Here is a 12,803-nt window from a genome sequence, read left to right as displayed (position 1 = left end):
CACATATTTATGTATTAATAGTTAAAAGAAAAAATATTACGTGGGAGTTCAAAAACTATTCTTTCCCTCTTAAAATTATGTTATATGTAAACTCCACTTACGCAAATATTACGTATATACCCATCCCCTTGATACAACTTTTTACGTAACCATTGGCTCCCTTTATAATCATGTAAATCAGAACTTATTGCGCAACACGCATTAAGCCTCAACGATCCTCAAAACAGATACCTGCTTCTCTACCCAAAATACTTAAAAGTATTTCAGCCTCTAGAAATAGAACAAGGTAAATACTATTTTTATCTTGTCTGTTATGATATTGACATTTTCAGGATGTGAGACAAGAATCCCTTTTTCTCCTCTTAATATTAAATATTCATTCTATAGCTTCTATTTACAAATAAAATTTAAATTAAACCCTTATACTTAATACAATATCGAACAACTTACTTATAAAATGAACACATATTTTGGTACTTTATAGGGACAGCCATGCATCTTAAATCCTCTATATTTCTTGTGGACTGAAAATCTCCGCAACATATTAGCATATCAATCTTCACGGATTCCTTCTTTTCAAGGTGTTCAATAGCTTCGTATATTTTGTCAAGCTCTCCATGAGCACACCCCTCGATAGCGATCTTCATTCTGAAATTATATATTTTTTTTTAAGTTAGTTATTCACATACATTTCTTCTTCATTTTCCATTCAATTCATTACCTGATTCGCACAGAAACAATTTTCAATAGCTACATGATTTGAGAACCTTTCTTATAGAAGGAATGAAATATATTCAGACTTTTGATCGAAAATTGGAAAGGCTCCTTTCGAGATATATGAAATTTTGATTTTATATACTGTTAAGACATCAGCGAACAGATAACTGAAGCAAGGATCACTGAACACATTTGAAATCCCAAAGAAGAAAATGAAGCAATCTATTTACTCTCTAAACGTCTAAACAATTCCACACACAATATTCAAGATATTGAAGTTTTGCACCGTTCTCCATTTCTATCACTAATAGAAAGAAGTGTATTTGAAGCTTTGTACAAAAGGAAAAAAAAAAATCAGAAAAGCACAACAAGCATATAAGAAATTCGGACAGGAGAATGGGATGCAATGGGCTACCATTACTAATTAAATCAATAATAATAATAATAATAATAATTCTTAATGTATATTTACCATCAATTATAACTAAAATATTGAAGATAGGAACATTTCCAATTATGAAATAACAACTACGATTTCGTAACAAGTAAACGAAGAACAAACTAAGGCAGACAGTGTGTAAATAAATTGGATGAATTGATGTGATTTTTTAGTTTAGCGTCCCTTTCAGAAGCTAGGCTACATAAGACGTGGACCTACTGACTAACGTGGAATCTGAACCACATGAACTCCCGCCGGGAAACGAACCCGGATCTCCCAAGCCAAAGACGCATACGCTAACCGCTTAACCACGAGGGAGCTCTGTAAATAAATTGGACGACTTCGCTTTTAATACAATTTTAATAGAAGGTATGAATCTAAACTTTCTCGCTCTAATTTCTTAAAGCAAATCATCATACGCTGCAATTATTACTGAAACATTTATCTGTGAAATATAATAAAAATTATAAGGCATTTCCGGGAAACTTTGTCCGACAGAAAACTCAACTCTAAAAGTAAACTTCCACTTGTGGATATTTGCAGGACACATGAGTTACGGGGCCTTGGTGGCTCAGTGTTAGAGTGCTCACCTCTGGAGCGTGAAATCCATGGTTCGATTCCAGCTCCCACACAAATGAGCTTTGTAATGGACTCACCTCTGGAGCGTGAAATCCCTGGTTTGATTCCAGCTCGCGCACAAATGGGCTTCATAGTGGGCAAACATGTGTGCATGGATTTTCTCGGGTTTCTTCCGTTTCTTTATTTCATCATTTCGTTAATTATCATCCCCACCGTATCCCTTAGCCTCGTGGGACGTCAGGGTTGGCAAAAAAAAATTATTGAAAAAAAATCATTTTTTGTTTGTTTGTTCGTTTAAACTAGAATTTCTTGGTTTAAATAATTTGCTCTATGAGTTTATATTACAAATGAACAGAAATAAGTTTGTTTCGCCTTGCTGTTATTATGCAACAACGGGGTTATGCTGGCCACATATGCAACAACGGGGTCACATAAGCTTAAGGCGGAATCCAAACCGCTTCTCGGTTTATATCCGAGAGAAATTGTCCTCCATTTGAACTCAAAACCGGAATTAATTGGCCACAAATGCGATGAGCCTGCCGACTCACAAAGGATTCCTGATAAAAATACGTTGTACAGATCTTTACATACTTGTTAATATAATTCTCAAGAGTCATTTCAGAAGGGTAAAATATAAACAATTGCACAAGTGAAACCATTATACAGAATCACATATAAACCGGGAAACTCCCGCCTTAGCCATTGGGAAAATCCTGTAATATCTGTATTTTAATTCTACTGTTCATTAAAAATTATTTATTTTGTACTCTTTATTACAAAATAAATACAAATATTATTTAAAAAGTAGTCAACAAGGAACACAGACAGCATGATAAGTCATCAATTGCCGTTGAGTTCATTTTTCTAGTCGCTGCCATAACCTAGATTTTTGGGTAATTCAAATTCTGATCACACTGTAAATTCTATGGATGACAACATTGAAAATTCTTCCGATTCGTATTTTCGGGTGTAGAATAACATTATTTATTATTGAGGTAAGTTACATTTCATTATCTCTTTTCATTTATGAAAAACTAGCAAAAGAAAAATTGTTAGCTTTTGAAAAATATTTAGTAGTCTGTCCCCTTAAAGTTACATCTAAACCGCTACTTGGTTTACACTTGAAAGAAGGGTTGTGGTTCGACCGAGAATTGAACATGAGACGCCTTGATTAAAAGGTGAAAAGATTAACACACAAGGTGAAAAGATTAAAAGGTGAAAAGATTTGATATGTGGAAATGTCACCATGAAGTTCAGACGATTTAAAACATTTTTCGTTCTTTTTGGTTCAAACCAGCCAACCCAGTGGGAATTTCAACTAAAAATGATAAGTTAAGCAATATTATTTCGTCTTTTAAAGAAATATTTATTTGTGAAACATGATCAAAATCGTCTAAATCATTTTTGGAAAATCATGAAAAACAATCATCCTCAAAAATAAACTACCAATTGTGGATTTTTCCTCATTCACACCAGCTAATGGCGGTATGGTACCTAATTTAATGGCCCGAACCCGCTTCCTTCCCTCCCTAGTCATTTCTTCTTCCCCAATTCCCTGGGTATAGTGTGCTTGCCGAGAGACGTCATCACTCATGATTACAGCTGCCGAAAGTCCAGAAATCTAATTCCTACTTATACACTCAAATTACACCACTCAATTACTATTGGTTAATAAAAATGCAACCAACTCACATAAAAAGCAGCTAAAACAAGTAATACTCACTTCTCTAGCTTGTCTCAGAACTAAATCATATACAGTACAATTTTCTGGATGTAAGGAAAGGAATGGGAAGACAGGAAGGGGGAAGTGCTACAATGTTCATTTCTTAATGCAGTATACACGCATTACAGTAACTGTGGACCTAACGTACTGATAAATATCTATTCCTTCTACTTTTGCGGAGCAAAAACAAATATTTCTACGTTACCCCAAAACACGTGACTTCGTTTCAAGAACAAAGTCCAAGCTACGTCATCACCCTCGTCGAATGCAAAGAACGGAAAATTAATCGTCTTATAACGTTATACCCTCTGAACATGACACAAGATGCTCATTTTGAATCAAACATGTATTTTCTAAGGGATGATAATTGATATATATATATTAGGGTGGTCCTTAATTTTCGATTTCCGAATTTCTTTGCTCCTAACCCCTAAATTGGTTCCATGTCGGACCAAATTAATCTGTGAAAAAAATGGGCTCAATCGAAGAATATTTAACCGACCCCCAAGCGACCTAAACTCTGAATGCATTTACAATGTATAGTATATGGCAAAAGTTCGTAATAAACTCTTGTAACTTAAAAATGACTGAGGGAAAGGAATCATATCTTGGATAGAGGTTGTATAAATAGATCCATACCTGATACTGAGTAGTGACCGAGATGAGGCATATCTTTGCGTCCACCATCTTGGATTCGGAGACAAAATTTTAAATAGAAATGACCTCGTATATCATTTTGAGGTAGCTTTTGACGACAAACAGACGTCTGCCTTTATTTTCCACTTATCTCTGAACATGTAATAATTATCAACTATGGAAAATAAAAGCTCCGAATAATAAAACTTAATATTCTGTGACTTTATATCTCGGAACGGGCTGCAGATTTATATGATTGTTGAATAGTTTCCCTTATTTGAATTAAACCATAAAGTAAAGAAAGAAATGCACATTCGTTTCTCTACAGTGCAAGAAAAAGTATATATGATTCTTTCCTAATCAATAATTTAAACAGTATGTTCCAATTTATCACTGAAAAAAATATTCAGAATGCTTATTTATCTCTTAGAAAGGGAACAAGTAAAATAACAACACTGAAACGATAACAGCAATGCTCAGCTCAGTCAGTTTATTTGAAGGCTTCGAGAAAATACGATTGTTTTCCTATGTGATTGTTCGTTTTAGTTTCTTCACACACAGTGCTGTTGAATTTGTAGTTTTTTACGAAGTGTAAACAATTTATGCAATGCAATGGCATTATCCCCGAAGTCAGCTTCGTACTGTTTACGCAAAGACTAGGAATGCGCTCTCATTGGACCTATTAGGAACCAAATTGTAGGAACAAAACTGCCTTCAAAACGACAAGTACTTACTGATGTGATGCACAAAACCAAATAAAGCTATACTCTATAAATATTGCAGAACTCAACAGCTTCAGAGAAAAAGAATTCTCAGACTTCGTTTCCGCAGATTCGAAGACATGTTTCTCAAAATTTTCGATAAATACACATTTTCTGCAAACATGCCCATCTACTTGGAAAGAAGATGTGAACTTTAAATATGGGTTGAATATATTGAAAAACATTGTGGTTGTGAATGATGTTGCAGAGAGAGGTGTCAAAATGATACAAGAATACGGGAACATTTTAACAAAGGTCGAAAAAGAGAAACAATACATATTGCAGATAATCAGTGAACACAGAAAAAAGTATCCAGATGCTACAAAAATTGGCTTAATGATGCAGTAGAATTTGGCTAGTTACCCAAAGCCTTCAGCTTTCTTTTATTATCAATTTAAACATTCATTATATTATTTATATATTATTTATTATTTCATTTCATATAAATAATTTCAATATAGGCTGGTGTGCATTTCGACGGGATATAATTATATAACAACATACATAATTATTTCCTTGTTACATGTATGTAATAATTTATTAATATTTCCGTAACCTATAAAGAAAAAAACAATATTGAAAGATAATAAACTATTATTTCAAAGCTAAAAAGAATTAAATGACCAGAGATAAGTTGAAAATATAGGAAGATTAATGAAAGGTTTCCCAAAAACGATGTCACAAAACATCATTTCCATTTAAAAGTTTGGGTCCGAATACAAAATTGCGGACTTCAAAATGGCCGCCATCATGCTATTTCTCAGTGTCAAATATGGATTACTTCCAATCCCTGTATCCAAGATTTGGTCCCTTTCCCTTCAGCCGCTTTAAAATAAAAAGGGTTTATTCCAGACTTTTCCAATATATTAACATATTGGATATGCACTCAAACTTTAGGTCGCTTGGGGGTCGGCTAAATATTCTTCGATTAAGCCCATTTTTTTCATGGATAAATTGGATCCGACATCGAACCAATTTAGGGGCTGGGAGCAAGGAAATTCGGAAAAAATTTCGCCATTTAATTAAGGACCACCCTAAAATATATATATGTATATATATATATATATATATATATATAATTATATACGTGACACAACGTTTGTGCTAAAGGGGTTAATAGAGATTTCTTCTTTCATCTATGACTGACTTGAGACACTATCCTAGTATTCGCCTGGCATCTTTTGAAGGCAGTTACAGAAATCTTGACTCAGGACGGCTGGATCCTGAATCCTAAGAGTAATAGAGAATTTCATTCATATTCTATATTGTAATCATTCTTTGTAAGTAGAACTGGTTTAATAAAATCAGAGTCCGGAATCGACTCCCACTACCGGTTTATTTATAAAATCTTCTATAACAACAGTATTTACAAAGAATAGTACACAAACTTTCTCTAATTTGTAAGGCAGAAACTAGGTAGTCCTTGACCGTGCGGTCGCGGACAGGATCTCTACAGAGCTCCGAAGCAGACTAAAGGCTTTGGGGGTAGATTACTCCTAGCGCTCCAAGGCAAGCAAGAAAAAACTGGAGAATGGGTCTTCACAGATTTCCTTTATGCGACAAGGGCAATTTCAGTTTCATTCCAAACATATATAATGGGGAACATAATGCTCAAGTGCTATTTTAAGTAGGAATATGGCTTTAAATGTACGTAGACAAGAAAACCCAATTTTGTCCAATAAAGCCCACTGGCACTTTATCCTCCAAAAGATTTATACTGGACCACATGACATTACCTTAAATAGCACAAATGAAATTCAAGGGAGCCGGCAGACTTAATTCTTGAAAGCCTACAATTCTTCTACGATTTTTGTGTAAAAACAGCATATGGGTGTGTCATAAAACTACAATGCAAAAAAAAAAAAAAAAAAAAAAAATGCTAGGTGGCCACTAAAAAGCACGAATACTATTTAACCTAGTCAGGGCAAGGCTGAGCTGGTGAGATCATGCGGTAGTCTAGGGGTTGGTCTGAAGGGAGCAGGTCGTCCGCGACGTTGGGTAAACGTGTAAGAGAGGGTATTGGGTGTTCGCAACGATACAAGTTCCAATAGATTTCCAATGGTTTCATACTAGTACCATCACACTAATAAACTAAAATAAAGCTTTTGTACACTGAGTAGAAACATTCCATCGATGGAAAATAGTATCTAAAACAGTCGCCTTTCATATGCACTCACTCATTTTAACCGTAACTTACAATTGTAAACCCAAATTACAGTTGTATTACTTAGTATTTATTTCTACCGTGTGCACAAGTTGGAGTTAAGTGCTGGGGACTCAAGAAAGGAATGGCGATTCGGTTACTTTTCGTGAAGGTCGTACAAACTAAACAAGCTTAATGTGTTATTTTGAGATGTTAAAAGCTGCCTCGTGTTGGCTCTATTTTAAGTGGAGGCATGGTGACATTTTGATTTTCAGCTTTACAACGTGTGTTGATGAGGAACAGGAGTTGTTACGTTTTGAGAAGAGGCACGGATTCCCGATGGCAGAACTTTCTTTGTCTTTCTGCGATGAGCTTTTTTAAATCAAAAATTTTCTATAGGAATTCTGCAGAAGAAAGATTTAGGAATGTTAAAAATACGTTTTACGCGACGTAAAAAACTCAAACTTATGCGAGCCGTCCGTGCATTTAAGAAATCTACACATAGCAGGCATATTTTTAAACTTCTCTGTTGGCTATTTATCTGCATAAGCGCGGTAAATTTTCTGCGATCACATCACAGATCGCGGTATGTTCTGCTAACAGGGTTGGCAAAAACCATGTTTTTTATTGAAAAAACAAAAAAAAATGTTTTTTTGGTTTAAACCAGTTTTTTTTTTGGTTTAAACCAGGTTTATTTGGTTTAAATAATTTGCTCTATATATTCATATCATATATGGACAGAAATAAGTTTGTTTCCCCTTGATGTTATTATGCAACAGCCGGGTTATGCTGGAAGGGGTCACATAAGCTTAAAGCGGAATAAAAACTGCTTCTCGAGTTACATCCGAGAGAAATTGTCCTCCATTTGAACTCGGAACCAGGACTAATTGGCCACAAATGCGATACGTCTGCCGACTCACTCACGAAGGAATACTTATAAAAATACGTTGTACTGATCTTTACATGCTTCTTAATATAACTGTCAAGAGTCATCTCAGAAGGACAAAAAGATAAACAGCTGCACTAGTGAGACCATTATACAGAATTACATATGGACAATTTCAAAGTACTACGGAGTACAGAAGAACTAATTTTGTTCAAGTTAGTTAACAACGATTTTTATTGGTCCAAATTAAAGAAATACGACGACTTAATTTGCATATCAGTAAGAAAAGTGAATAAAGATACGAATTATTTGAGTCCACTTTGGCTCAGACTCATTTATACATAAATAGATACCAAAGATACTTCTCATTTCAGTAAATGCCTCTCGTGGGGTCTGTATGACCCCCCCCCACACACACACACACAAAAAGAAACGGCATTGTGATGTATTTTATCAATAGTAAACATTGAAACGAAACAATATTTAGAATTTTTCTTTGATTGCAATTACATAACAATAACTACAAAAAAATCACAAAACAAACATTTATAAACTTATGCAAAAAAAAAAAAAAAAAAAGTTGCTTTTGTAGCATAATCTTTGTGAGTAATGAATGGAGAATTTAGGTCTGAATATAATACGAATAATATACGGGAGTGAAACGTGATAACCCACAAATGTGTGTTCATCAAGATTTTACAAACACTTACACTTTTACGAACATTTTTCGGTTTAAACCAGCCAACACTGTCTGCTAAGAAACCTTCGCGTAAAAAAAATGAACACATGAAAAGTTATACAAAACAGAGTACTTATCTAGTTCCTGTACGGAAAACAAATTAGTTCTCCATAGTTTCCTAATGGCAGATAGAAACTCTACAAACCGTAAAGATAAGTAATTGCAGTGAATGTATTAAGAAAGGAATTAACCTAACGTAACGCTGTCTTTTTAACGACATCCTCCTTTACGCGCACATCCACATCGCTAACACGTCTGTGTCCTGCGGTTGCACCCCATCGGGCCCCTCTGCGCTTACTCGGTTAGATACAATTGGTGGCTTTTAATGCCTAGTACATGTTGTGATTTTTCCACTCTAGTTTTTATGGCATACTCGCTAACGCAGTACTTATACAAAATAGGGTAAAATTTTCCTAAAATGAATGTACACCGATAAATTTTTCAAAAACACTTTCATGGTAGTGACAGTGAATTTACTGATAAAATGTCAGCGTTTTAAAGCCTAAAACATTGGGACTACTGTGCGGTACAAAGACCGAAACTTGTTTAGGGTTCACTCGAGCACAGGTTCTACCAAACAGAATATTTATTTATTGAAAAAATTCCCAGATACAACATAACTTTGCCATTTTACACTGGGAAATGTTAACAAACGGGAAAAAGAAAAAAAAATCAGCAAAAAGTACAAAAGTAATATTATTTCGCCAAAACTCGTTTAACTGCTCTTTCAAACACCGGGTAGCTCGAAAAAATATCAACATCAGTTGTTAAATAATTGTAACGGTTCAGCATTGTAAAAAAAAAAAAAAAAAAAAAAAAAAATCTGTATAACTGCCAACCTACGGCGAGCAAGATGGAATAGGTGGGTATTTCGGGTTATGGGGGAGGGACAAGTAAGAATAATTCCTGAAGTAATGTTTCCGATCTTAAGTTTCCATTAACTATTTTAGGAAGAAATTTCAGGTCAGAGTTATTTTCTGCGTACTCCCTGAGTCGGGATATTAAGATATCATAAGGGTTCCTCCTTAAGTAATATTCGAAGAGAAGGAAAACGAAACAGTACTATTGCATAAAGAAATTAAGAACAGAATCAAGTCTAGAGATATATGTAGGTGCGGCCATGCATATATAGGAGAGGAGTATTCGATCTCGGTCGCTATTAGTTTTATAAAAAGTTGCTAATGATGAAACAATGCGTAATTCAGCAAATCGATAAAGAAGCCTAAACATGCGAATTGAATTCCTAAGTATTGAGGAGATTTGGTCAGAGAATGTGAATTTCGGATCAAAGATGACACCAAGATCATTATTACTAGCAGTGTGTGTAACAGGGGAATCGTTGATATGCTATGTGGACGGAACAGGAGACTTTTTCAATGTAATGGTAATACTGTCACATTTCTTGCTGGTAAGTTTCAACTGCTATATTTTACACCAGCCTATAAACGCGATATTTCTCTGTATAATTTATAATCGTTAGCAAATAGTAGAAGGCCACTAGGATGAACTGATAAGTGACAGTAGAGGTCATTCATATGCAGGACAAATAGCAGGGACCCAAGTACACTCCCCTGTGGCACCCCGAGATCACGGGTTGGGGGTTAGTCACACCCCTGAAAGAACAAACGGTCTTTTAAATAGCTGGTGATTAAAGAGAGAAATTTGCCATGTACTTTAAACCTATTGGAAAGCTTTTGGAGAAAATGAATGTGACTGACAAAATCAAAGGCCTTGGAAAGATAAAAATAGATAACATCTAATTGAGTATTGTTATTCATACATTTAACTGCACAGGAAAGAAGAGACTTAAGTTTGTGAGACTTGAACTTTCCGGTAGAAAGAGGTGTTGGAAGTTGGCCCGCAAAATCGAGATAAAATTTAAAACTCTATATAGAGCGATTGCCCATGTTTGCCCTCAAACAGAACCTAAGTTATACATAAAAAACAATTTTAGGGCCAACTTCACACTGGCACAACAAAGTGTGAAAATAAAATATTGCAACATGCAAAGCGATTGCCCATCGTTTGCCCATGTTTGCCCAACAAAAATTTTTATTTGCCCACAAACAAACAAAAAGTTATAAACAAAAACTTTTTTACGCCTAATAAACTTAACAAGCAAAATAAAAGATTTGTCAATATTTATATTCTTTCTACATAAAATATTAATTACTCATATGTCTCTATCAAAACCAACCATTTTGCGCTACATAAACGGAAAATTATGGAACGGACTATGCATCCAATAGTAACAATGACACAATCATATTACTGCATTTGTAGTATGCAAATTGTAATATTACGGAATCTAACTTTTTTTCTATATGTGTAAATACAAGAACTATCATTAAACAAACAAAATCATTTGCTGGGTAAACCAAATCATTTGCTGGACAAACTAAGGCAATCGTTGGGCAAGTCAAACAAGGGCAAACATAGGGCAATCAATATTTGTGATTAGAAACATAGCCCGCTTGAATTATCACATATAGTCTCAAAAACGTACGAAATTAGGTTCCAGCTTCTTTTCTATCGTTGCGCAAACAAAAACTAATGCTAGGCAAACGAAATCAAGTGCTGGGCAAACAAGGGCAATCAATATTTGTGATTAGAAACAACCGCACGGAGAAAAATGTATAGCAAGTACTCGTAAACGTTTAGTTGCAGTAACAGAAATTTATGTCGAAAGTTATGCGTGTGACATAAATTTTATTTGATTCAGCTAAACACCTAGTAGTTTAGTCACTATACATTTTTTCCGTGCGATATTAAGATGTAAGAAAAAATATTTTTCGTTGCAAGGTAATAGTATTAAATAGTAAAATTAAAAAGACGCTGTTTTATAAAATGTTTTTATAGCTACGTCCAAGTTAAACTAAAGAGACTAATTGACAATTATTAAAGTTTTTTTTACATAATATTTGTTCTCACATACTTGTCACATCCCTACATTAAAAATAATACTTGTTCTGTCGATTTATAAAAACCTGCATGTTTCATTTCGAGAATTTTCTACAAAAATCACAGTTTACTTTTGTAAGTAAACTACATGGTTGATTTTTTAAATGGGCTAAATCATATCTTTCACTTCAAATTGTATGTTTTGATTGCTCGTGATGCTAATTTTGTTAACAGAACATTTATAATACTTTTTCGAAGTTACAAGATGAATTTTTTCTGTGAAAACTTAGACAACATTTTTTTGTCAGTGATCTGAACATCTGCGTTTTTTTCTGCGCACTTACAACATAAAATGCATAAAATACAACATAAAAAATAAAATAAAATACTACATAAAATACAACATACAATGCATTTCGTTTCGGTGACATTAAAAAAATCGTTTACGAATGTTTCTAGTTGTGTGCCAAAAGAATTATAAACCCTATGTGTATAATTTCTAACAAAACTGAATTTCTTATATCAAATTGACAAGAGGAACATTTGCCTTTCTGTTCAACAGTTCCTAGTTTTGAAAAAAGTTTTTCGATTAGCCAATTTACGTTAACCTTAAATCGTACGTTTTCGAGACTACGTGTGAAAATTTAAACGGGCTATGTTTCTAATCACAAATATTGATTGCCCTATGTTTGCCATTGTTTGCCCAGCACTTGATTTCGTTTGCCCAGCGTTAGTTTTTGTTTGCCCAGCGATAGAAAAGCCTTAAATCATACGTTTTCGAGACTACATATGAAAATTTAAGCGGGATATGATAATCATCACAAATATTGATTGCCCTATGTTTGCCCAGCACTTGATTTCGTTTGCCCAGCATTAGTTTTTGTTTGCCCAGCGATAGAAAAGCCTTAAATTGTACGTTGTCGACACTACATGTGAAAATTTACGCGGGCTATGTTTCTAATCACAAATATTGATTGCTGTATGTTTGCGCTTGTTTGCTCAGCACTTGATTTCGTTTGCCCAGTATTAGTTTTTGTTTGCCCAACGATAGAAAAGAAGCTGGAACCTAATTTCGTACGTTTTTGAGACTTAAGTGGGGTACGTTTCTAATCACAAATATTTATTGCCCTATGTTTGCCCAGCACTTGATTTCGTTTGTCCAGCATTAGTTTTTGTTTGCGCAACGATAGAAAAGAAGCTGGAACCTAATTTCGTACGTTTTTGAGACTACATGTGATAATTCAAGCGGGCTATGTTTCTAATCACAAATATTGATTGC

General features: G+C 34.4%; 1 protein-coding gene across 1 annotated transcript in view; it reads right to left on the bottom strand.

Moving 5' to 3' along the window:
• Positions 1 to 12,803, bottom strand: part of ldbr (lariat debranching enzyme) — a 70,775-nt gene that overhangs the window by 54,354 nt on the left and 3,618 nt on the right. The window contains exon 2 of the mRNA XM_081745893.1: positions 451 to 648. Coding sequence (XP_081602019.1) covers positions 451 to 647 — 197 coding nt within the window. The 5' untranslated portion in view covers position 648. The remainder of the gene's footprint in view (positions 1 to 450; positions 649 to 12,803) is intronic.

The sequence above is a fragment of the Thermobia domestica genome, chromosome 18, assembly GCF_964235325.1.
Source record: "Thermobia domestica chromosome 18, izTheDome1.hap1.1, whole genome shotgun sequence".
Lineage (NCBI taxonomy): Eukaryota > Metazoa > Arthropoda > Insecta > Zygentoma > Lepismatidae > Thermobia > Thermobia domestica.
The sequence above is the reverse complement of the archived record's forward strand: the minus strand, read 5'-3'. Positions and strand labels throughout refer to the sequence as shown.